Here is a 27,316-nt window from a genome sequence, read left to right as displayed (position 1 = left end):
GCATTTTGGGACAGGGAATTTCATTAGCATGAGCAGTTTCTGAGCACTGCGGCGAAGATTTCAGATTAAAACTGCAGTGGAAGGAAAGGAGGACCTTTTTCTGTCTCCCCACTTCCAGCTACTCTCTGAAGACTGAAGAAGAGACCCTCTTAAGAATATTTGGGGGGGGGGGTGGGCAGAGGAAGGACTAGACCATGTGAAAAATGAACATAATATTTTAGTTGAGTTCATTCATTTTCTGCTTTGTTTTCCTGTTCTATAAAGAAAAGTGCGCCCAGACATTCTGTTGTTGCGCCCATAACCTGGGTTTAAGGTGCCATTTACTGTAGCTCTTAGCTTTCATATCTCAGTTTCTAACACTGGGGAAAATATTCCTGCATTGCATAGACGACCCTGATGATCCCTTCCAACTTAACAATTCTATGATCTACTATCTATGATCCTGTTACCCTGCAGATGCTGACAGATTACACCTCTCACAATTCCCAAGCACTGGCCTGGGCTGATGGGAACTGTAGTCCACAGCATCTGGAGGGCAGCAATTTAGAAAAGGCTCTTATGTGTTCTTTGACAGTGTATGATTAGCCCAGGCGCCCATTGGATTGGATAGTTTGTGCAACATTACTAATAATGGGAAACCATTTCCTCCAAAGCTCAGAGCAATTGTAAAGTTTTATTTCTTTATTTTTAAAGTACAGTGAATAATGTGTACAGATTTCCATGAATGTGTATGCAGCCCTTTAAAAAGTAAGAAAGATAGCAGGCTACCCACTTTCCCACAGCAATACTTTCTCATTTCAATAGTTTTTGAAAATCCACCTCTCTTTGAAGCGAGTGATCCTGCCCTCTCCAACATATTCAGGATTTTTTTTAAAAGAAGTGTTTCTACCAGAGTGAAATTGACCAGAACCTGCTGATAATGTCTAATTAATTCCAGCATGCCATTAATTTGTATGGTACTAGGAAAAGCTGCTACAGATAAGACAACAGGAAAACCGATTTAACAAGCATGGCTCTCTCTTTTTCCACTCTATTTGTAGAAGTTTATCAAGATACCAGTGCTGGACTGGTGCTTGTGCTGCAAAAAAGCTTAAGGCAGAAAGTTGTTCTGTCAATTTACAAAAACAACTTAATTGTGCACCGCATCCGTTGATCTCATTTCTTGTGAACAGTGATGAGATAACAATTGTAGAGCACGTTGCATAGACAAGTGATGTGATTGGAAGAGTGACCCACCACTGTATTAATCCCCTAGATCCGGCATAATTTTATATCTGTCCTTGCATCCAATGCCTTGCTTGGCAGCACAGACATTCACGAACAAAGGCACTGGAACTCAAGGGCCAGAATTGCACAGAGCTTTCCACCTCTCCATGCCAATGCTCCTCACTGGCCACCTTCCCACCACCAACACAGAGAGGCTCTGCCAAGTGTTTTCAGTCCTTATGTAACAGGAAATCTCCTCTTCCTCCCAGAAAAGTAATAATAATTAATAGACCTTCCATCTTGGAAAGCTTTGCAAAGCGTGGGCTATTCTACAAGCCCCACTTGTTTTGGAAGCATCACCGATTTCACATCTTCACTGGAAAAGTGTGTCTATCTATATGCATAGATATATTTCAGGGGGCAGGTTTTCAGATATCCATGTCAAACTGGGCTTCCTCACCTGCAAAAGAAAAAGAAATTGCTGATGAATTCCAAGTTTTGCATATATTAACTTGATGTTACCTACTGCTTAAGTGTCCAAAGATTTAAGGCACCTAGTTCTGGACACAATGTGTTCCTTGAGACAGCTGGAAAAAGGAATGACTTCAAAGGTTGGCAGCCTTTAATCCATTTAATATTTTCAGCGTGACTATGAACAAACAAATGGCATTGCCACCTTTGATAAGGATGGTCAGGTGGTAGAAAAGGTTTTCAATGTTCTTTGCCTGCAACTGAGAACAATGTGTTCTCTCAAAAGCTGATATTCATTTGGCTTGAGCAATATTGTGCTATGGGAAAGCAACCTTGCAAGGTACCCTTAACCTTTGCATTTCCAGGTAGCTTTACCAGTTCTCATCTCGATGTGCTGGACTACAGATTCCCTTCATCCCTGACTGTTGGTCCTGCTTGCCTGGGATAATGAGAGTTGTAGTGCAACAATTCCTGGAATGTACCGCATTTGCTACCCCTGCTCTCACACATTTTAACACCTCTATCTCATTTTAATGCACAATTTGAGACCCATTTGGCTCACTCAACACAGTCCACTGGCCACATATTTGGGGCCTCCAATGGAGCTCTGATAACTCTGCACTTGCCCTTGGATTCCAGGTGCTCACCCAGGCCTGGGTCTCCCTCATTCTCTTATTTTGCAATCCTAGGCAGGCAACAACACACAGGGTTTATGGCGCTCCTGATGGACCACCATAACCGGCTGCTGGGTAAGATCAGTGCAACCTGTGATTAAAACAATGGCACTTTAGGACACAGAAACAGATCACTCACCTAAGCCTGGTTGCTTCTCCTCCTCAGCGTGGATGAGATTGGTCTCGGTCCCAAGGATTTCGACAGCTGGGCTTGTAACACCTGGAATGTCTGGAAGGTCACAAGGTGGTGTTTTGGCAACTGGAGAATTCCGACACTCCATTAAAAATTTGCGGTCGTATATAATGCGTGTACCTAGGAAAGAGAGACACGCACAAATCACTGCTTTCATCCCGGGGAGGAGGTAAGGAAGGACTTTTTGGTCTGGAAACAAATTCCAGAGGGGTAGGCATGTTAAAGTGTGTTCATCATCCAAGTGCTATAGGCTATACTACACTCTTGCATTTCACGGCATCAGGTTTGCACACTCTCAAGCACCTATTTTGGCCCACCATGTTCAAAACCATTGCTTATACCAAGTATGGGCATTAATAATAATAGTAAAAAAAAAATTATTTATATCCCGCCCTCCCCAGCCGAAGCCAGGCTCAGAGCAGCTAACAACAATAAAAGTAACACAACATTCTAAAATCAATTCATTTTAAAATCAATTCAAAATCAATTACAGGGAACTGTGCTTAATTTAAAACTGGAAGGAGAGGAGGAGAGGGGTGGGGAACCTTTTTCAGAAGGATGGCCACTTTCCCTTCTGGGGGCCTCTGATTCAGAGGTAAAAGTGGGCAGAACAACAAATGTAAAATATACCTTTGTACTTCTACACAAACTCTATTCAAGCTGGCATGGGGCATTATCAGAGTTCTGTCTTCACCCTTTGACAGCTTAGTGGCATTTAACAGAGGGGTCAGTTGCCAATGTGAAGTCATGAGTTGAGTTAAAAAATGAATAAATATATCCAATAAGTTGGCTGATTCATATGGTGCAAATGAGATATTTCCCCCATCTCTGACACAAATGCAATTAAATGTTTATCTTCTGCCATGTGGTAGAGATGGCAGTTGCTTCCAGAGAGAATTAAAAGGAGGCATATCTATAAACAGCAGCCAAATCTCAAAACGTGTACTTAGGATTGGATGGAAGAAAGATGACCCCAAATACAGTTTTAAAGAACAAAACACACTCTCCAAAAGCCACCATCAGTCAATGAAATCTTTTTTCTGGATTGACTGTCAATACCTAACAACAGTTGGTGCAACAATTGTAAGTGTGAGCCTTGAAGAGCCCAATTCAAGTCTCACTTTGGTCCTAGCTACACTCCAAATAAGTGAATAAAGGCGAAGACGACAGGCAGGAGTTGAAGCAATTGGAGCAGGGGAAACTCAGCGTCTTTTCTTCCTTCTCGCTTCTCCATTCAAAAATCACACCCCCCCCACACTGAAGCAGCTTTCCCCTTTACTAAAATAATAAAAAAGATCATCAGGGTTTTATTAAACAAATTTGCATTCAACGTGCCAGAAATGCTCTCAGCCAGAAACCTACTCAGTGGACTTTAGGCAAACTGCTACCTGCTCCTCTTGTGAACTGCAGGCTGTGAGAGCCAAGAATTTTAGACTATTAAGGGGGTGCAACCCTCCAAAAATTGAGGCCTGAGTGTGCTCAGTAGCTATGGAACGCTGACAGTCAGCTGGAGAAGAAAAACAGAGAAGTGGGATAGAGACTGGCTACCCTGAACATCCCATTTGGGGATAAGGATAAGGAAGTAAGGGAAGCCCTGCTGGATCGGACAAAGGCCCATCTAGTTCGACATCCTGTTCTCAGTGGTCAAACAGATGACCCTGGGAAGCAGGACATACAATAGGTGATAGGATATAATGCAATGCTTTGTTGCAAGTTTCACTTGCCAGGAAAATACTGCCGTACTTTGCAGCGCTGTTGCAAGGATTATTGATGTAATGAACATGAAGTGCTCCGAACATTATAAAGCACCATGTGTCTGCTTTAGCCTGCTCAAAGCACAGTGTGTGGGCTAGGTCCTGGGAGAGCTGGGTTCAAAAGCCAATTCAGCCATGAAGATCAGTGGATCTCAGCCTAACCAACCTCAAAGGGCTGTTGTGAGCATGAAATGGGAGGGTGAACCTTGTAGTCCATTTGGAAGAAAGGAGGCCTATAAATGTCACTTCTGCAATTCACTGAGCCGAGTGAAACAGACCTCTTCAAACAAAACAGAGGCTCTATGTGTACGTGTGGTGAGGAAAGGCTTTTCCAAACTCAGCACGGAGGAACTGGTGCTAAATAATCTTCCAACTCAGTAGCAGTATGTCGAAATCTGGCTACTATCCGCAGATCACGGGCAGAGTCACCAGTTGAGACTACGCCCCACATTAAACAGCCGTTAATCAAGGTCCTGGAGCCAAGCCTTGTCAGTTATTACAGCTGCCAACCGATGGAACACTTGCAGAACAACACCAGTTTTCCTAGAAGTGTTGTCAGTGTACCAGTTACCGCAGGGACATTTCATAACGGGTTCACTGGAGGACTCCATCCCTGAGTTTACAGTCAAGTCACATATCTAAAGATCTAGTCTGCTAAAGCAAATACGGGACAGGGAGCACAACAGGCTTGTGCCATATACAAATGGGATTGGCAGAAACCCAGAGGTTGTGTTTTGCCATGTCTGAATGTTTTCATTTTTGAAGTGGTCAATAGCACCCCCTCCCACTTAGCCCATTAAGTTTTCAGCTGTTTTCTAGGGCCAAATTTCACTGGGCATACCTGGTGGGATTTTTGACCTTTCCCCTTTGAACAACTGCTGCCACATTGGAACTGTGCTTGAAACCCACCCCCCGCCCCAGTGCCAAGTGATTGGGATGTAAGCTCATACATATAGCTCAAGTCAGCCTCATCTTTGCCTAAGCTGTAAAAACTGCTTTGCTGGTGGTTTGCATGTGCTTTTACTAAATAATAAATACTCTGCCAGATAGCGTGTCTCAGGGTTACCAGGCAAGGGTCCATCAAATTTACCTGCTAACCCAGCCTTTCTCAAACTTGGGTCCCCATATGTTGTTGGACTACAACTCCCATCACCAATGACCACTGGTCCTGGTCGCTAGGGATGATGGGAGTTGTAGTCCAACATCTGGGGAAACAAGTTTGAAAGAGGCAGTCTAACAAATTATTTTGGCTGGAGATGCCAGAAATCGAACCAGGGATTTTCTTTATGTAAGGCAAATGCTCGGCAGATCAGCCTTCATTTAACAGAGAATTCTCATTTGTGGTGACTGTTTTTCTGCAAAGTGTACACCGCCCTGAAGGTATATAATGATAAGAGGGAACCCTTTTACATGAATATACAGTTGCATGAGCTTGTATGCATATGCTGGTGTGTGCATTGCAGGGAAGGGCTAATATGCTTTTCTCATTGAACAATTTAATTCTGAAACCATGTAATGGAGGTAGTATTTTTTAGTACTTGGAAGTAAGCCCCATTTAACTCAACAGGACTTACTTCTGTGTAATCAAGTACAGGGTTGCCCTTCTAAATCTCCCCCTGCCCCCAATTACTCCCTGGTCATAAAATAACTTAAGAAGAGTTTGGATTTGATATCCCACTTTATCACTACCCGAAGGAGCCTCAAAGCGGCTAACATTCTCCTTTCCCTTCCTCCCCCACAACAAACACTCTGTGAGATGAGTGGGGCGGAGAGACTTCAAAGAAGTGTGACTGGCCCAAGGTCACCCAGCAGCTGCATGTGGAGGAGCAGGGAAGTGAACCCGGTTCATCAGATTACGAGTCTACCGCTCTTAACCACTACACCACACTGGCTCAAGAGCTTAAGAGCTGAATAGCCCAGCATCCTGTTTTCACAGTGGCCAACCAAAAGCAGGAGCCCAGTGTAGCAGCACACTCTCCTCACCTGCCATTCCTAGCAACTGGGATGCAGAGATGGACTGCTTCCAACAACAGAGACAGAACCTAGCCATTGTGGCAGGTAGCAACTGATAGCTTTTATCCTCTGTGAATTTGTCTAATCCACTTTTAGAGGCATCCCACTTTGTGGCCATCACTGTCTCCTGTGGAACTCAACAGTTTAGCTCTGTGATGTGTGAAGAAGGTGCCCTTTCAATCATAAGTGGTAGCAAACTGGATGATCTCAGACTTTTAAACAATGGCATATTATCAAAACACACATACACACACACACATATTGCACCATCAGTTAAAAATAGGGCTGCAAAATCTAGATACTTAAGCAGCAAGCCAATATTTTGACTTTAAAAAACAAAAAGCAACTACATTTAAAATAAACATATTTATAAAAACTGCAGAAAAGCAAACACCATTCTGAGGAATTCGCTCTTGTATGTGAAATACAAGAAGCCTGGTGCATTATATGCACACCTAAAACAAAACTTTTACTTCTTTAAAACTGCTTTCATTTTATGTGCAAATTTATATAGTTTTAATTGCTCAGATAAACCCCACACATATAATTTACTAGGATTTTTTTACAAAACAGTGTCCAAAAGCCATTCAAACAATCTGCTTTGTGACTCTTGTATGTTCCTATGGCATAATGATGCTTGTGTGCCATGATTTAAAGTCAGAAACTCTCACTCTACAACAGGTGTGGGGAACTTGTGGTCCTCTGAATGTTACTGGACTCCAACTCCCATGAGACCCAGCCATCCTCCCTGACCACTGGCCATGGTGGCTGGGTCTCGTGAGAGCTAGAATCCAAGAACGTCTGGAAAATCACAGGCTCCACATCACTGATTGGCAAGAACGGTGCACCATGGGCTTTCCCAACCTGGTGCCCCCCAGATGTCCCAGACAACAACTCACAAAGTGCTGGAGGGCTCAAGACTGGAAAAGCTGATCTACGAGATCTTGACCTGACCCAATGGCCTTCTTCAACACAGCAAGCACTGGGGGCCTATTTCCATTAGCACTGTGTGGTGGCAGTGGGGAAACTGTCCATTTCAATGCCCCTTGGTTACTTCAAGCCAAGAACAGGCAGTTATGCACACCCATCACCATGCCCAGTTTTTAGCCTTTCACTCTGTATGCTGTTTTTCAAGCGTTTGTGACCGATTGCCAAAAGCTGAACCTGCCCTTTCCCAGAGACCGCCATGTGCTGAGATTCTGCTCTAAGGAGGCACGTCATTCAGTTACCACTTGTGCAGGAACACCTTCGATGCTGGCAAGCCTCTCAACAGCAACCCGAGACAGTTAAAAACAAGCCACGAATAGGACCGTCGGCCACTTACTTGTTGCTCAGCAGCAATAAGGTTTATTTTGGACTTTTGATGGGCCAAGGCCTGTTGATGTGCAACACATCTGCAGGGTTCGGGGGTCACAGAGGTAACTAAAGCCATGGAATCTAAAAGCTGTGTTGGCAGGAAATTGCCACAGCATTAGTTTACACCAGGCATGTCCAAAGTCCGTTTCGGGGGCCTAATCCAGCCCGCTGGTCGGTTTAATCTGGCCCCTGTGGCGGTTAATTTCCTGGGGTAAAATCCTAAAAAAACCTCAACAGCTTCAACCCTAAAAAAGGATCAACAACTTTGGTTGGCCCTTCAAAACTGGCCCTCTTTGAAAAAAGTTTGGACACTTTACACAAACCAGAATTAAATGTGCTCCCTTCCCTGACATATCAAGGGAGCCACGTACTTAGGTCAGCTTCTTGTTCTCACTTCCCCATACTGAGCTCTGCCGCAATCGACAAACAACAGTTTTGATCAGGTCAGCTGTTCTGTTTGTCCCTCTCAGTTCCCTCTCTCTCTCTCTCTCTCTCTCTCTCTCTCTCTCTCTCTCTCTCTCTCCCACTCTCTATAAGCCTCGGTTAGAAAGTCAAAGGTCAGAGCTGTTGACACCAGCGTGACTAAACCCCTTTCTCTGTCCAGGTTACAATTTAGAGGAGTGAGAGAAGTGTTGGTCAAGGTGACATTTCTGGACTTGGCTGTAGACTTGCAAGCAACTCAGTAGATGCACTATGGCCAGCCACACTCCACTTCCCAATTTATAGTTGCAGTTCGCCTACACAACAATGGGGTGTGTGTGGAAGAGGGGGCTGTTGCTAGACTCCCATCGTCCCTGACCAGTGACCATGTTAGTTGGGGTTGATCAGGGTTGGAGTGTAACATCTTCCCCACCCTCACAGCAGATGAGAGCTTTCTAAACTTTTCACGTTGGCATGCATCATTTTGCAACATGGTAATTCAGTTCTATTAGCAAACAGGAGGTTAAACTAACCCCTTTCCAGCCCTGGGAGGAGCACGGGGAGTATTCACGTGACACACAGTTTGGAAAGCTCTGCAGTACACCATCACCTCTCCTCTCCTTCCCAGCAAAGCTTTCAGGTAAATTCTGCCTTTTCCACGCTTACTCCCCAACAGCACAGCTAACAAAGGAAACAAGCAGCATTCACATAAGCACACACTTAAAGATTTAACGGTTTCTGGCCATATTCTAGGAAGGATCCAGGTGTTGGTTTGCTGGGTTTAGATGTAATGGCAGACTACCATTTGCCACCAAGTCAAAAGCAAAGCATGCATAGATAATAGAGAGAAAAGTGTGTAATCTATCACAGGGTTTCCCCACCCAATGCCAAGCCATGCCTTGGCATAAGATTTTGAGAACTTCAATTTTAGAACCAGAGCTTGCATGTAGGTTTGATTTTATGCCTAGTTCCTATTCCTTGAGAATAACAACTGCAAACCTTCCTCCAAGAAGCAACTGCAGGCAATTCATTCATTGTATTGTATTATTTTTATTTTACAAGGTTGTTATTGTACTTCACAAGATCTTAACCTACTACACTATTTGTAAGAATGGATTCCGAATATCAATTCAATTTGTCCATGGCAAGTCTGCATTTATATGCACGTCGTTCATACGTTGCGAGTTTGTAAAAGTCTTCAATCCAATCGTAGAAGGGAGATGCATTTTTATTTTTCCAATTCATCAGTATCAGGCTTTTTGCTGTGGTAAGGGCACGTAATGTACTGTATTATTTTAATTTAATACCAGCTCTTTACCCTCAGATCCCAGGACGAGTTACAACAATTTAAAATACAACAATAAACACAGTTTAAAAAACTTATAATTGCAAAAGCTACTAGGGCCAAGCAAGAGACTACTAGGGTAACTCTCATCTACTTTCACAGTACATATTATTCAGCAAAACTCATTTTACCCTGTAGTCAACGCCTCAGATCAGTAGCCAGCTGCCAAACTTCACACAAGATGGCAAAGCTCAGTTTGTACGCAAAACTAAGCGTGAATGAGCAAGTGTTGTGGCTAAACAGAGCAAAACTCGCAGCCGCTCCTCCTCTGGTCCTGCTGCTGCTGTGCTGCCCGGAGCAAAACGATGGCTTGGCTTAGCACTATGTGCAAACTCAGGCTCATGGTGCGTTTTCCACAAATAAACCATGTGCAGTTAGCGAGGAACAATTCTTGGCTGCAGCTCACGGTTGGTTTGGAGAAAGGCAAACTACAAGTCCCGGTTCACATGCAATGTTAAGTCAAACCATGGCTTAGCGCTGCTGTTTGTGGCAAACTAGGATGTGGAATGCTTTTGAAGTACAGTGGTACTGCCGGTTATGAACTTAATTTGTTCCGGAGGTCCGTTCTTAACCTGAGGCGTGCTTTCGCTAATGGGGCCTTGCGCTCCTGGCACGCGACTTCTGCTCACATCCTGGGGCAAAGTTTGCTACCAGGAGCACCTACTTCCGGATTAGCGGAGCTCGTTACCCGAAGCATTCGTAAGGAGGATGGTACATAACCTGGTGTTCCACTGTAGCCAGAAGAGCAGTTTTGACTTTGCTGGATGTGCCACAAACATTTACAGTTGTACCTTGGATCCCAAACACCCTGGAACTCGGATGTTTTGGCTTCCAAACGTACCAAACCCGGAAGTGATTGTTCTGGTTTGTGAACGTTCTTTTGGAACTCAAATGTCAGACCGGGCTTCTGCGACTTCAGTTTTTGAACATTTTGGAAGCTGAACGGACTTTTGGAATGGATCCTGTTCGACTTCCAAGGTACAACTGCATTTCCTTTAGCCTCCAGGCTTCTAAATAACCATAAACCTGGTCACCTGAAGGGAATAAGAGTCACGTCCAGGCAACCAAGATGGATAGCCTTTGTATACAGCAATTTCCAAAGTGCTTTCCATGATGGAATCCACATTGCACGAAGCAACTGAGTTTCTCACAGATAGAAGACAGCATTGTCGCCGTCTGCTGAAATACAGCTGAGCTGCTAATGATGCAAGCCTACGAACAATTGCTACAGAGTGAGTACCATTGAACTTACTGTGCTAGACGAATATGGGAAGGATTACACTACAAGAAAATGTCAGATTTGTGCAGAAAGGCTGCAGAGTTATTAACTTTAAAGACTAGTTAAATTCAAGTCAAATACTTAAATCAAAAATGAAACAATTGTGCATTTAGTTTCAAATAATAATAATCCGCATAGCACTGATTAAATCAAGAACATACTTCATGACCTCAGCACAACCACTGGGCATCTTATCTAACCTGACACTATAAAAGATAGACAAAAATAATTTGGTACTAACATGAAGTATCTGTCACTTAACAGTAGCTATTCTATCAGGCTGAGGGACAGAAAGGAAGCAGAACTATCCCATATGGTCTTCGGAGACACCAGATGCCTTTGGCTCTCCCTCAACTCTTAACTTGCAGCAGGTGTATCAGCAGGTACCTGAATCGTTTATATGCCAACTAATTGTTCTAAGAATGCTGCAACTTTAAAAACTAGTGCCTGAATTTACTTTCTTCTCCCCCCCATTCCTTCTGCCTTTTTGTTGTGCTTTTTAGACTGCAAACACAAGGGCAGAGACTGTCCTGTTTTTTTATTGACCCATAAGCCACTCTGTGAGGATTTTCTGCAGAAAAACGGGGTAAAAAGGCTTTAAATAAAGTAAAATTATAGTGGTGCAGTAAAATATTCTAGGTTCTAGGACTTCTGACTCTGAGAACCCAAGGCTCTCATTTCAGGTTTCTACTAATTATCAGACAGCAATAACTTGTTAAGTATGTTTAATTCCTAGCTTACAAACTCCAGAAGAATAGCCATGCATTTTGTAGCACCTCAAGCAGGCACCCCCAAACTCGGCCCTCCAGATGTTTTGGGACTACAACTCCCATCATCCCTAGCTAACAGGACCAGTCGTCAGAGATCATGGGAATTGTAGTTCCAAAACAATTGGAGGGCCGAGTTCGGGGATGCCTGACCTAAAGAGTAACAGATGCATAAGGTCATTATGGCATAAGATTATGTCCAATACAGCCCACTTAGTCAGTTGCATGAAGCATCACCCTGCTCTGAATTTGAATATTTGAATTTTGCATAGAAATGTCACGAACTGTACCCGTATCTCATATTTTTTGACCCCGTGCTTACTATTTCCCCCCTCTATGCCTAAGAGGTGTAGACAAATACACAGCCTGCCAATCAAGGGGTAATAGTTCATGCCTCTGACAAAGTGGTCTCTACTATGACACAACAATGTGGTTTCTGGTCCACAACAACCTTTCAGTCTAGAGCAACAAGACTGTTTAAACACATTTCCAACAAGTTAAACACTGTAAGCGATGCTAACACCCAGGAAGTTTATGCACAGTCTGGAGCCTTCCATGAACCGTCACAGAAGCTTTTACATTGCTCACTAAGCAAACCACTTCTGTTCTTTGCAAGATACCTGCTCCATTATATTTGTGCGTTGCTACATGCTACAAAACAGTTAATGCTATGAAGCAGTCTGGGTGGCTGCCAAGGAATCATGCTTCACACAAAAACAAACAAAGCCAGGCATGCCTCTTCCACGCCCCATGTCCCTGGTGCGCGGATTCAGCTTGCTGATTCTTGCAAGGCCACGGCACCTGTGCATATCTCACACCAATCCTTGACCTGTGTGCTTAGCAGGTGTGGGACAACCGCAACGGAGGTAGCAGGGAGAAAGACGGCTGATGAGCAAAACTTGGGTGTACCATACTGTATTTTCTCAGGCATTGCTTCCTGCCAAGTTTTGCATAAAAGCGCTAAAGCAGGGATAGGGAACATGTGGCTGTCCATGTTGGCCTACAACTCCCATAATTCCTGTCCATTGGCCTCTCTGGCTGGGACTGATGGGAGCTGGGGTCCAACAACATCTTGAGAGCCACAAGTTCTCTATGAGCTATAGCAGGGTTTCCCAAATTTGGGTCTTCAGCTGTTTTTGGACTCCAGTGCCCGTCATCCCTAGCTAGCAGGAGCAATGGTCAGGGATGATGGGAACTGTAGTCCAAAAAACGGCTGGGGACCCAAGTTTGGGAAACACTGAGCTACAGGGTTGCAGGAAGCTTCACCAGTTGATCACAGTTTCAGGTACACAAGGCTATTCTAGCTACCGGTACTTTACCCTCTGGTCCTCAACTACTCATATCAACAGTATGACTTTCAGACAGAAAAGGACATGCCCAAAGAATTAAATTTTGCCTTTGCATGTCTGCCACACAGTTTAACTCGCTTCAAACAATCTATTAAAAAAGCAACAATTGCTTTTAGTTGACAACAGCGTACAGATTTTAAAGCCTGGCAACATTTCTGCATGAGGAACCAGAGAAGTTTGCACACAGATGGATATTAGTCAAATAAAAGAAATTACTAGCATTCCTCAGCACGGCTCATTCTCTTGGACTGATATAACAATAAAGCTACTGAACAGTTTTTATTCAAAAACAACCCATTAGAATTACTACATCGGTGCTTATAACAGAATGTTCTCCACGCTGGAAGGATCTCTGTATTTTTTACTTCCAGTAATTTATGAATAGTTATGGCTGTGGACATCTGCTCAGCAATGCTAATAAATTGGAAGGGGCAATGGACTGAAGGCTGCTCATTATCTTTTATTCTTATCATTCTGGGGAGGTTTCGGCAGCCTTTGATTAAACCATTGTACACAGATAAACTCTGGAAAAAAGTTATACACATGACAGCTTAGAGGACTATGGCTGTCCTTTATGCAGGCAAACATAATTTGCTGTTCACAATTTTGTATGCTGTTTTATAAACTGGAATTTAAGTCCTCTGCACTGTGCTAGGCGACTTAAGGCTGGCATTCTAACCACGTCTACTCAGAAGTAAGTCCCATTGAATTCCACAGGTATTCCATGGTATTAGGATTGCAGCCTAATCAAACAAATACATTTGAGCCTCCAGGACTGCTCTCCGCTAATGCCAATATAATCATTTAGTATCAACTGTCTCATGCCTAACAGAAAGCAACAGCTTTTTTTCTGACAGACCCGTAGACATAATTCCACAAATCACGCCCTGCTCAGCCATCACCCAGTTCCAGAAAGTCACATTCTTTTCAAGAGATTTACTACTGTCTGACATAACAGTAAACACAGAGAAGACAGAAACAGTCTTTAACTGAACCATAGTGCTGGTTCAGACAAAAGAGTGCTGCCTCAGCTGTTGCAACCTTATTATTTAGAGATGTAGCTCTTCTACTTTCAGTGCATAGTCTTCAGCAAGCCCCCAATATGAAACACAATGCCAAATTAGGTGCCCTGTGTTCAGGCATTTTCACCGGTGCCTTAAGTCACTCCAAGTTAAATTCCTCACCTAAGTGCATTTCCTAGCATCTAAGAAATTCACTACTTTGTTCTCAACATCAGGGGTGGCAAAAAGCCTAATAATCTGCATGGAGTGCTGCAGGACCCCTGTAAATTGAGAGTCGCCTGAACTATGCACTTGATCCCTAGCCCAAATTCTTCCAAAGAACAAATATGTTCCACTCTCGTATTCTCCGGCAATCCCTCCCCACTCCCCAACCTCGGGGTACCCATTCTCTGCCCCTGAACACAAAGCCTCTTTGAAGGCATGCACCAACCAGGCTTAATCTGCACCGTTTGCAATCAGTTGTTTTGGTTTCAGCCATTTGTGCAGTTTCCTGCACTGAAGCCAAGGACAGAAAGCTTTTAAACCAAAGACTTGTTTCACAGCATAAAGACAAAACATTTCTCCACACAATGAAGATCATTTCTGATGTTTTAGGCTTGCTCTCTTGAGTTAGGTAATTAGTTCCACGACCTCAAATTAACAGAATTATACACTATCTTCCCCTGCCCACCTTCCAAACTCAATATTTATTCCTAATTGGTTATTATAATTCTAAAACAGGCAGTATCATGACTCAAGCCTGACCATAACTACTGTCCCCTACCCCAAAATCCCCATAACCAAGGATCCTCCATTTACTGTTGGCACAAATTGGCAGTTCATAGTTTCAGGGAATGCTTGATTTCCAACAGGAAAATGCCACGTGTGTGTGTGTGGGGTAATCTTAGCAAAAGGACACCAGCATATTCAATCATTTCTCCCCACGTAAGGAATAGTTTGGCCTTTAGTGCTGCGGTTAAGGCAGCACTCTGAATTTCACGGCTTTTACATCCTCTGGCTCCCTATACTGACTGGCCAATCTGTTAACGGAGAATCACACTTCATGCATGTGTGACCAAGGAAATCTTGTCTCCCTCTTTCTCCGCCCGCCCCCGACTTGAATATTACTTATGTGTTATTAAGAAGAGGGGAATGACCCAGGTCTGGCTGAAGTTCACCTTCATATTATCCACACCTATTCTCCAGTTCTTTCAAAGGAACAGACCCTGCCCCTCGGAGGATGCCCTGGGGATCCCAGCGCTTATTGCAAAAAGGATGTGGAGTGGCAGGGGAGTCTCTGCCCCCAATCCTTTCCTACCACCCCACTTCCCTCGAGAGCTCACACTGGTAAGGATGCTCAGAGGCGCTCTTGCTCCCCTCTGATCAAGCCGCCTGCTTACCCGCCCGCAGCTGTCACTCTGCACATGCCCAGAGGCACTACTAGAGCTTGGTCTGAAGGGGGACCGCCACACCGAGCCCTCCCTGGGAACGGAACTCTGCACATGCCCAGAGGCACTACTAGAGCTTGGTCTGAAGGGGGACCGCCACACCGAGCCCTCCCTGGGAACGGAACTCTGCACATGCCCAGAGGCACTACTAGAGCTTGGTCTGAAGGGGGACCGCCACACCGAGCCCTCCCTGGGAACGGAACTCTGCACATGCCCAGAGGCACTCCAGAACTGCTTCCCACTGGAAGTGAGGGGGTGGGCGGAGGGGAGTCCCAAGAGCCAACGCCCGCCGGGGGGGGGGCTGCTCAGGGGCGCTCTGCACATGCTCAGGGGCGCTCCCTCCCTCCCTCCCCTCGGCCGCTCACCGCCCGGCGTGGTCCCGAAGAGGGTTCCTCCGGGCGTGGTGCTGTAGTCGCCGGGAGGCAGCGCGGCTCCGTCGGGCAGGACCAGCCGCTTGGCGGGGATATCCCTGCCCAGCGTCGGCCCCTGGGGCGGGTGAGGGCGGCAGCAGCTGGCGGCGGACATGGCGGAGGCGCTGGCGGAGCAGAAGACGCGCGACCAGGCGCTCGCTCTCCCTCTCGGTCCCAGCGCCCCACGGCCACGCCCACTCGGCTTACGGCGCCGCGCAGAGCACGGCGGGAAGCGTAGTCCTCAGGGGCGGAGGGACGCAGGGAGCTGCCGCCGGCCCCCGCCCCTTTGCCCTACGTCACGACGGAAAGCGTAGTCCTCAGGGAGGGAAAGCAACAGGGAGCGGCCTCTGGTCCCGCCCCTTTGTTTACGGCGCCGCGCAAAGCACGGCGGGAAGCGTAGTCCTCCAGGGAGAGCAGTGCGCAGGGAGAGGCTTTGACCACCTAGCACGGGGTCGTTTGCACCAGAATGGTCTCAAACTGGCATAGACTCAGGACTCGCCTTTGGCTTCCAGCGTGCAACTTTTTAAAAATTATTATTATTATTATTCAATTTTTTAAATTAATTTTCCAAAAAATTTAAAACAAACAAACACACATACATCCTGTTTATAATTAAACCAATCTTGGTAACATTGTTAAGTGACTTCCTCAAATCCCCCCGGTTGAATTTCATTATATATCATTTTAACAGTTTTCCAAAATTGATCTTCTCAAAGAAAAATTATCTTGATCGCTTAACATCTTTCATTCCTTCTAATCTGGCTTTAAACATCTTAATTCCTATCCTTACATATTTAAATCCTAAGCCTATCTCGTATTTGCAAGCTTTTCCAATTAGGTTATTTTAACATATTTAGCTAAATAGTCTTTAAATTTGATCCATTCTTCCTGGTACTCCTCCTCCTTCTAGTCGTGGACTCTTCCAGTCAGGTCGGCTGGCTCCGAAAAGTCCATCCTCTTCATCTGCCAATCTTCCACTGTTGGTACTTCTTGTGTTTTCCAATTCTTCGCTAACAAAATTCTTGCTGCAGTTGTGGCATACAAAAATAATTTAACATCTTATTATTATTATTATTAATTGAATTTCTATACCGCCTCTCATCCAAAGGTGCTAATGCAGAAAGAACAATGCGGGAGGCAGCAGTTACGAGTTTCCAGTCTTCAGCTGCTGCGATTCTCCAGCGGCTTGACTTCACCTGCGGAGGCGGACTGCATTGTCTCTGGACAACAACGTCCGAAGACCACAGCATGGTTTACAGTATAAAAACAAGATACATTTAAAAAAATAAAATTTACATTTTGTTGGAGTGATTTAAGTTAAAAGAAATAAAGTGATACAGAAAAAAGAAGGAAAGATGAGGGGGAGAGAAAAAACCAAATATACATTTAAAAGAATGGAAATTGTCTATTGAATATTTACCAACAAACTGTAAACAGATAAGAAAGAACATTGGCAGGATTATTGTAATAACCTGCAGTTTCATAAGAGTATACATTTAAAGTAGATGAATAAATGATTAAGTTAATTTGGAATATGCAGAAAATATAAAAATTAAATTCAAGGAACTGCAGAAAGAGGGGGAAGGAAGTCGGGTTTCAAAATCATTTTAACGATTGTAAAATTATTGAAATGTATGAACTTAAAAATCATAAATAAAAATTATAAAAAATAAAAAGATACATATACAAGATACAGATGATAGATATTTATAAATATAGATATAAGCAAAAATGCAATATATGATATTCCCATACATTCTTATATAAATTAGTATAGTGTTCTTATCCTAATACTTATGTAAATGTTAATAGCCTACATTTTGCATAAAATCCTTCCATATATTATCATATTTATCCAGACAAAGTCTGCGCCTGTGAGCAGTCCCTTTGTAGGTAGCGAGAGATGTCATATTGTCAAAGACAAAATACATAATTAAAATAGCAAACAATAGCGCACCCCCCCACACCCTTACATGCTCACTTTTGATTTGTCCCCATGATGCACATTGTTAATTCTAAAATGCCAATTTGCAGAGAGCAATAGACACAGACTTACCTTAGCGTTATGGCGGACCTTCAACTTATGTGTGATTTACTTACACGGAGACATTGCTCATGACGGAAAACCCCACCTACCTGCAGGGTATAGATTGCACATCTGCTTAGCCTGAAGAAGATCCTGGGTTCAGTCCCTGGGTAGGGCTGTCTGTGCCCCCCATCTGAAACCCTAGAGAGCTGCTCCAAGTCGGTGTAGAAAATGTTTGTTGTTGTTTAGTCGTTTAGTCGTGTCCGACTCTTCGTGACCCCATGGACCAGAGCACGCCAGGCACTCCTGTCTTCCACTGCCTCCCGCAGTTTGATCAGACTCATGCTGGTAGCTTCGAGAACACTGTCCAACCATCTCGTCCTCTGCCGTCCCCTTCTCCTTGTGCCTTCCATCTTTCCCAACATCAGGGTCTTTTCCAGGGAGTCTTCTCTTCTCATGAGGTGGCCAAAGTATTGGAGCCTCAGCTTCAAGCTCTGCCTTCCAGTGAGCACTCAGGACTGATTTCCTTCAGAACGGATAGGTTTGATCTTCTTGCAGTCCATGGGACTCTCAAGAGTCTCCTCCAGCACCAGAATTCAAAAGCATCAATATTGAGCTGGAATAGCGGTCTGACTTGGGATAAGCTTCCTTTATTCCTATTGTGCTAGGATGTCAAGACACATAAAAAATGGGACAGGACTCTTACACTTTTAATAGTTGTATTAGGGTCCTAGTTTACAAAGGGCAGCCTTAAAAGAGTCATCTTCTTGAAGGGCTTTCCAGTCCAAGTTCAACTTAATGAACTCTAAGAAGGAAGAACAAGGAGAGCTCATCAACAATGGACAGCAGACACACAGGTCATCTGGTTATAGGTCATCCCCAATATGATGTTGTTGGCATTGGTCTGCCTCAAGAGACAATGGAGTGCACCTCTAGGGGTTTTATTTAAATTACAGCAATTATTTGTAAATGTGCACCTACACAGGCAGGTTAGTGCATGCAAATTTTATGGTTTTTTGTGCTCTGAAATCAGGCTTTATACTCATATATAATTTTTTATTAACTTTTCTGTTTCACAATTTAAAATACTTATTTTACATCCTTTCGATATCAGTGACTTTCCTCCTCTTTCCATGGTTCATTTTACATATCGTAAATCCCTGCATATTTTACAAAAGCTATACCATTCAGTATTCCATTATTGCATCCATCAAAACTGTTTATACTGTTGAATTTATCTTAATGCTGCCCGCGTTTTCAGCTGTACACAATTATTTCCCATATATTCAATAAACGTTTTCCAGTCTTCTTTAAACATACGTTCTTCATGTTCTCTTATTCTAAATGTTAAGTCTGCAAGTTGTGCATATTCTGTCAACTTACTGTTGCCATTCTTCTTTGGTTGGGACCTCTCTCGTTTTCCACTTTTGGGCTAACAAAACACGGGCCGCAGTAGTAACATACATAAATGACCTTTTTTGACACATGGGAATTTCAGTCTGAATTATCCCCAACAGAAAAGACTCTGGTTGTTGTTTTTTGGAAAGTACTTTTAGAATTTCCCCCCCAATTCATTATAGATTATTTCTCAATAATGCATTTTAATGTTTTATTGTTGTATTTGAATCTTCTTTTAAAGTTGTATTTCAATCAACTTGTTTTTATTATTGGTTGTTAGTCGCCCTGAGCCCGGTCTTGGCTGGGGAGGGTGGGGCATAAATAAAATTTATTATTATTAATAATCTTTTACCTTTTACAAGTCCACCACTTATGAAAAAACATTTCCTCTGCCTCTTTGAATCTCCAGGACTTATCTGATTCGGACTTACACATCTTAGGAAGCCTACTCAGAGTTAAATACTATTTGTGAATCATTTTCAGGTAGTTCTCCTTCAAAGAATAACAAAAATTTTATGCACATCTGAGTCCTCTACTGCTCTCAATTTCTTGGTAATGCATTCCTCCATGTCCCTCATAATTTCCCCTTTCTTTCAAGTTTTTAGACATTTCCATTCTCCTGCCCCTCCCCTGCACCAAAGCCCCCCCCCCCCCCAATTCATCTCATTCGCTTATTGCTGCTTCTTTGTTCCAGGTCTTTGGTCTGTTCCATCCCCTGGTGGCCCAGCTCACTTTCCCTGTGTTCTCCTAAGAAAAGTTTGGGTGGCCTTTGGAACTACTTGCGAACCCCATGCAGTGTCAGATTTTGCAGCTTCCCCTTCTTTTCACCATTCTTTTGCTCCACCTCTTCCCCTCCCCTCCATCTCCCATTCTTTGCTCTCTGTGTGACCTTGCCATTGTGTCAAAATTCACCTGTCGTGGTGACGATCCAGGGTGTGTGGAAGAATCAAATCCTTACTTATGGCCATTCCCCAAGTCTCTCTCACACAAGAAGAGCCAAGAATGGAGGAAACATAGTGTAGGATTGGCTCACTAGTGCAGAGGTGGGGAACCTGGGGCCTTCCAGATACTTTTGGACTTCATCTCCCATCAGCCCCAGCTGGCACAGCCAGTGGTCAGGATGGATGGGAGTTACAGTCCCAAAACATCTGGAGAGTCACATGTTCCCCAATCCTGCACTAGCTTTCACATTCAAACATTAAGAATGTAGAAGCTGTTAGTCGCCACTGTTAGCTTTAGCTTTTACGAATTTGTCAAATCCTCTTTTGAAGCCATCCAAGTTGGTGCCTGTCGCTGCTTCTTACGGGAGGAGCAAATGCCACCATTTAACTATGTGTTATGTCAAGAAGTATGGGGTGTTTGGGTACCTCTCATGTACCTAGAAAGAGAAGACTCCCAAGACCCAAACCAGTTAAGAGGGGTGTGGTGATCCCCTGGGTCTGTTATACTATTTGGAAATACCTCAGGAGTGTAATTGGGTAACTGACAGAAAGTACCACCTTGTTTAAGAACCAAAGTATAGTGGTACCTCGGGTTTAGAACTTAATTTGTTCTGGAGGTCTGTTCTTAACCTGAAACTGTTCTTAACCTGAGGTACCACTTTAGCTAATGGGGCCTCTTGCTGCTGCCACGCCGCTGCTGCGCAATTTCTGTTTTCATCCCGAAGCAAAGTTCTTAACCCAAGGTACTATTTCTGGGTTAGCAGAGTCTGTAACCTGAAGCGTCTGTAACCTGAAGTGCCTGTAACCCGAGGTACCACTGTATTAAGTTGTAAACATCTAACTAACTTAAGGACCTGAAGTAAAATAACTCCAAATAAGCTGAGCATTTTCCATTTAGTGTGGAAACCTGTAACAACTATTTGAAGTGTAATAACTGAATTTAAGCAACTGAAGTTTGAAAGAAGCTATGCAGTTACTACCTTGTTTAGAAGCCTGTAACATCCATTAGTTTTAGTATAATTATTAATAAGTTAACCGTTTCCCGAAAGAACATTACTTCCTGATAACATCCTTTGTTTTATTTACTTTGTTCTGTAAAATAATTTTTTCTTATTTGTTCTGCTTTTGCCTGAGTTTCCAAGTATCTAAGAATTGCCTCACACAAAACCCAAAAGATAACCTGTGGTGGTTAGAAATGTATTTATATGGAGGCGGGGAGTTTGTTGCAGCATCCAAAGGCCTGGAGAGGAGGGCAGTGAATCTCAGCTGGGTTGGTTCCATGAAGAGTCCTTCCAAGTCTCTGGGACCTTCAGCCAGTGCTCAAACTGGCTAACTGCTGGTGCTGGGACTAGTCTTTTGTTTCCCTTTTTAGTACCCTTGGCTCTTAACATCAAGAAAACCAGTGTGCTGTAGTGGCTGGACTGTTGGAAAAGGACCTGGAACACCCTAGTTCAAATTCTCCACTTAGTCTGGAAGCTTACTTCCAGACTAGGCCAGTCACAGTCTCTCAGCTTAACCTCCCTGGCAGGGTTGTTGTGGAGAGGAGAACCATGCTCACCTTGAACTCCTTGGAGGAAAGCTGTGATATGCATGCAATGATAAGTAAAAACAGACAATTGAGGTGCAGAAAATGGGAGTAACAAAGTTTTGTTTACTGGCTGAGGAATGTTTCCTGGCTTAATTTCTAATTTCTGTGTGCCAGGCTATAGTTAAAGGCAGATGAACAGGGATGGTTAAAAAAAGAAAAGAAAAGAAAGTTGGCAACACTGGTAAGAAATGTATGTTCTTAGCTTGGGTGGTATAAAAGAAGATCTTCATTATGGCAGTTGGCAAGCTTAATGCTGCGGCGTCCAAACACATTTAGGAGTGAACGAGTCCCACTGAACACAATGGGACTTACTGTAGCTCCAAGGAAACGTTCACCAGATCGCACTGTAAGTATGCAAAGTAATATGCATGTGGTTGTATCTGCTTCATGAGCATGACACAAACTCTCTTTCCACTGAGATACACATGTGCATGCTCCATTGTTGTGCAAAGGGTATTCAGGGTACCAGCGCAAACTTACAGTTTGGCTGACTCGATGTTTCTGTGAATGACGTTCTCTCTGCTGTTCCTAATAGCTGGGCAACGTTAACCTAAAAAAGAAAGAAAGAGATTTATTGCCTAGGGGATGAATTGAAGTGGGTGGTCAGCAAGACCACCTAAAGGCTCTGAATCCAGTGTGGTCCATGCCTAGCCATCTGTAGGTGTGCCCCACTGTGCCTTTGGCACATCAGTTGGCTGATGAAAGCAAGGCCACATGTTTGCATTCATATCTGAAAGGTAATTGTTATATCTCTGTGACTCCGCTAGCCCCATGCTCTGCTCTGCCTCTTTCTGCCAACTTGGGTGTAAACTTCCACTGGGTAAAATGTCACTAATAGAGAAGGGAAGAGGAAACTGCCTAAGCAGTGTGTCAACTCAAAAGGATCTGTCACTGTCATTCGCTGTTGGGAAATGTCCTGACATTTTCAGTGGCGATGGTTCTTGCGTACTTATTTTATTTTTATTCTTGCAGAAGGTCTGTTTATTATTGGAACAGGAAATATAGTCAAAATAGTTCTTTAGAAGCATTATGATGCTGACGACTGTGAAATAACATCAGCACGAATTGCATATTTTGCTTCATTATCACATATATGGCTGCAGCTATCTATTCAACATGCACATTGGTATATTTCTGCTTTTCTGATTGGTTATCCACTGGGACATGCAGATGTAGCATTAAAGTGTGAAAACTCTCACTCTCTCTCTCTCATTTCTAAATTTATTTTGATATTCAATTTTACAAGGGGAAGCTTTAGATTATGCTAGTACATCAGCAGAAATATGTATCAAAAACAGTACAGTCTTCAACCACACACTGATTAAAAGCTCGGGTATTTAACAACGTACGTTGCACTGCATAGATGGAGGGTGCAATTTGTGTGGATTGCCAGACAAGAAAGTAAAAAAAGGACAGTCTATTTCCATAAAATTGTTGGCGTCTTGAGTTCCATTTAAAGCTTTCATATATTTTGTAGGTTTCGCCCTTAATGCTGCTGTCCATTTTGCCTTTTGTCTCCATGGAGAAAGTTGCATGTTTGACGAGCTTTTCCAGTTTTGTGCCACCAGTTTCTACTAATGGGCTGCCATGCATAGAAATGTAATTAATTCCTTAAAATGCAGCTCCTTTTGTTCCCCATGGAAGACAGTCGGCAAAGCTGTGCTGTGCTGAACTGAACTGAACTGAACTGAACTGTGAACTGTCTGTTTTGTAAAGAGACTTATTTCATTGAATATATTTCTGCTCAGAATGCTTGAACTATATCACCACATATGAAATACTCTCCTGATCTCTGTGCCTCCTCGCCAAGAGAGAGGTGAAGAAAATGGATTAATAAGATTACAGTTTTGTGGTGTGAAGTGCCAGTGCTGAAACAACTTGAAAATATTTTCCTGGCTTTTTGTGGAGGCGAATCACATGTTTTTTTGCAAGTTGCACCAGTTGGCCTTGATGGGCACTTGTAGCAGCAGATTTCCTGCACCAGCCTTTCCTCGATGGAATCACACCCATAGCAAGTAAAACGGCAAAGAATTTCACCCAATTATTAGCTTATAGAAGCAGAAATGAGTGCCTATCCAGTTGCACTGGATCATTACAAGTGGTGCTGTGGTCTAAACAACTGAGCCTCTTGGACTCGCTGATCAGAAGATCGGCGGTTCGAATCCTCACGACGGAGTGAGCTCCCGTTGCTCTGTCCCAGCTCATGGCAACCTAGCAGTTTGAAGGCATGCCAGTGCAAGTAGATAAATAGGTACTGCTGTGGTGGGGTGGTAAACAGCATTTCTGTGCGCTCTGGCACTCGTCACGGTCCTCTGTGCACCAGTAGTGGTTTAGTCATGCTGGCCACATGACCTGGAAAACTTTCTGTGGACAAACACCAGCTCCTTTGGCCAGAAAGCGAGATGAGCACTGCAACTCCATAGTCACCTTTGACTGGACTTAACCATCTAGGGGTCCTTTACCTTTTACCTTTACAGCAATTGATCATTTATATTCCTGCAAAGCCTGTGTAAAAAAAAAAAAAAGAAGTGGAAGAAAAAAGACTGGTAACATTTTCTTCTAAGCTGATCTTCATTTTTCAGAATCCAAAGGTGTTTACATAGCATGCTGGTGCCCTCTGCTGACCTTCCATGTGAATGCTACTTGGACAGTCTTGTGCATTCAAGCTCATGGCCCTATAATAGTGAATAATCAAGAAATTGTGTTATAAGTGAGGACCCTCCCCCGCTTTTGGTGTCTCTTGAAAACAGGTTGTAGGGGCTGAGCTGGACTTATTCCTTCAGGCTTCAGTCCACAAGACAGACTCACCTGGGAGCAAGTCCCATTGAACTCAGTGGGACTTAATTCTGAGTACACATGCATAAGATTGCACTGCACACCCCAGATTGTCCTGACTATGAATACTAACTGTGAATATTCCCATTATTTATGTCTTGATTTATACTAGCTGGTCCTCCTGGTAGTCCTCCTGCTCTTCCTGACTAGCCTTCACCTTGGCTAGAATCCAGATCTCTGTGCAAAAAGGTGTCACATGATAGTCTGTTAACAACAGTGTTATTTGTGCATGCTTTTCATGGGATTTATGGAGACAGAATCATTCCAGAGCAGTCAGAACTTAAAGACTGCCAGGTACATCTAAAATAATTTGGACTGAGCAATTGGGCAAAATACTACCTACATGCTTCCTTGCCTTATAGCTTATTCCTTAAGCCTATAGGAATATAGGAAGCTGCCCAACACTGAGTCTGATGCATGGGATTGAACCTAGACCTACTCCATGAAAAACTGGAGTTCCTCCAATGGGCTAAAGCCCACACTTCAGCTGTAGCGCTGTGGTCTGGCAGTGCCCAACTGGCAACAAGTTCCATAATTGTGGAGGGGATATAGAGAATGTCACCCTTTTAGGACATGCCAGATTAGCTTCCTGAGATGATGGCCTCATTCTACCTCACAGCAGGGATGGCCCTATGGCCTTGGTTAGTACATGCTGTGATCACAGTGCATTGTTCCTGAGTGAAATCAAGAATCATCCCTTGGTGGAAGTTCTGGCACTGGTTCAATGGGACTTGAGGGAGTAGGCTGCATCCAGGTGTCATGATAAACCATGGTTTGATGTTACAAGAATGAGCCACAGCAAACTCTCATGCTCACAAGATTTCAAGAAGTCCTGAAGGTATCACTTCAGCTTGCCATTTCTCCTGAACTTGATCTTAACCATGAAACAAATGCTGGTATTTTTATTTATTTTTTAAAAAACACAATTTACAAATGTTTTTCATTTAATTTACAGTATATGCCACTTTTCCAGGCGAAGTCAGTCCAAAGCTGTTTGAACTACAGGTGTGTGTGTGTGTGTGTGTGTGTGTGTGTGTGTGTGTAATCTTGGTATTACCAAAGCAAAGAATAAAATAGATTCACAATGTTGAAAACAAACTCAGAACTCCAATAATGGTAAATAAAGAATGGGGACAAAAGGTTTTTATCTCCTTGCAGCCACACTGAACAAAAAAAAGGGGGAAAGGGAGCCTGCAGTCCCAAAGGTCTCTGTGGCTCATTTCTATGCTGTTCAGATGTCTATTTCTGTGGCACCTGGACCCAGCCTTTGCCTTTCTCTGCATAGGGTTAAGCATTAAAGGTTAAGACCACCCAGAACTTGCCAGGGGTGCTTCTGTGGGTACCATTATACAGAGAGGAAGGTCTGGCAATTGCATGTGCACAAAATTTTAACTTGGCTCAGGGTACTAAGTGATGGTGTGGTGTGTCAAATGCCTCGCTTATCCACATTCTAAAATGTCACATTCTGTCTTGGGATAAACTTTGATTAAATCTTTTAATAGGAAAAGTGCAAATGGAACCACCAAGGACATTATGAAACCCTGATGCTTTATTAAGATTCTGATCAATGTTGCCTGAGGATAAGCTGCTGGGGAAGATTTTAGATCATTGCTGCACCAGAGCATCATGCTCCAGCCAATGCTATTTTGCAGCAGTAAGAATACCTGGCCAGGTAGAAAATGCCAGGAATGAATTATCAGAAGCAAAGACTGGCGAATGGTCCTCATTTCCAACTGAGATTGTACGGCAGCCTATTTTCTATGGTTCTGCGTGTCAGGGGGCCTTGGAGAGCACCGTCTTGCACTATCTAAATCTGGCTCTGTAAATTAGTTATAATAATATGCTTGGGGAAGCTGAGATTGAATAATATAGACGTATTATTAAGCCTCACCAGAAGACGAAATGTCATTTTGCAGCCTGCCCACTAGGTGAAGGGAGGAATGAATAGAATGGTTCTATTGTGCAGACACCCCAGATATTCTGCTGAATACTGAAACGGTAGCAAAAATCCGAGTTAAGGACAAAAGGCATAATAAATTTACATAAATCTGTTATTATGGATGTAATACTGGAGTATTTGTATTGACAAAAAAATATTATTTTGCAGTAATTATTCTGAATACAAGCGCTCCAATAATCTGTCCTTAATAGGCCAAATCCTAGGCAGCAGCATGCTTCAACACATTTTGACCCAAATGTCTTCATCAGTGGCCTAAGATAACATCAGAGAAGCAAAGCATGACAAATGTGTTTTTTGGAAAAAAATCATTAACAGTTCGGCACATCTGGAATAAAAAACAGCCATACATAGTAACCACCAGAAGTAGCTGCTACACACCAATAATTTTCTATTCACTGTATTGAGGATAATTATTTGGTAAGTTTTAGGATGATTAATGTTGATGTTTGGGTTTTATTGTTTTATTTAAAAACCCAGTTTATTTATATTTTGTTCTATTAAAAAATACCATTAACAATAGCAGCAAAGAGCAATGATGTACCGGTACCTATTTTTGCATACATTGTAAATTAGCTGTACACTACCCTTGATAATCTTAATACTTTTTGTTACACAACAAGTAAATTTAACTAGTATAACATTCTTTACTTATCCCAAAGATCCATGAGTAGCTAGAATTATATTTTGTCCAAGGAACAAATCTGTACCTTTGACTACAAAAGTCATCCACAGTGTTTACTTGTCTTGTTGCTTTTATGTGTGTAGTCAGTTTTTCCAGTAAATCAATTTGCCAAATCACATTTGTTCATTCCTATAGTGAACCTTCCTCATCTGACTTCCAATTTCATGCTGTCACTTCCCTAGTTGCTGCCAAAAGAAATA

The 27,316-nt window shown here is 43.2% G+C and overlaps 2 protein-coding genes across 2 annotated transcripts in view; one reads left to right on the top strand and one right to left on the bottom strand.

The window, feature by feature from the left end:
* Nucleotides 1–656: 656 nt before the first annotated feature.
* Nucleotides 657–15,846, bottom strand: EIF4EBP1 (eukaryotic translation initiation factor 4E binding protein 1). Its single transcript, XM_080982670.1, has 3 exons — nucleotides 15,642–15,846; nucleotides 2,491–2,664; nucleotides 657–1,666 (listed from the first exon to the last, which is right to left on the bottom strand). Exons 1-3 carry the CDS (start codon nucleotides 15,799–15,801, stop codon nucleotides 1,635–1,637), a joined length of 366 nt encoding a protein of 121 aa, XP_080838796.1. The 5' UTR covers nucleotides 15,802–15,846; the 3' UTR covers nucleotides 657–1,634.
* The window catches only part of LOC308463800 (neuropeptide FF receptor 1-like), a 37,059-nt gene continuing 17,907 nt past the window's right edge, over nucleotides 8,165–27,316 (top strand). The window contains exon 1 of the mRNA XM_080982530.1: nucleotides 8,165–11,094. The gene's annotated coding sequence lies outside the window, so the exon portion shown is untranslated. The remainder of the gene's footprint in view (nucleotides 11,095–27,316) is intronic.

This window comes from Podarcis pityusensis (genome assembly GCF_964106645.2).
Source record: "Podarcis pityusensis genome assembly, chromosome: 15".
Lineage (NCBI taxonomy): Eukaryota > Metazoa > Chordata > Lepidosauria > Squamata > Lacertidae > Podarcis > Podarcis pityusensis.
This window is presented reverse-complemented; position numbering and strand designations above follow the sequence as displayed.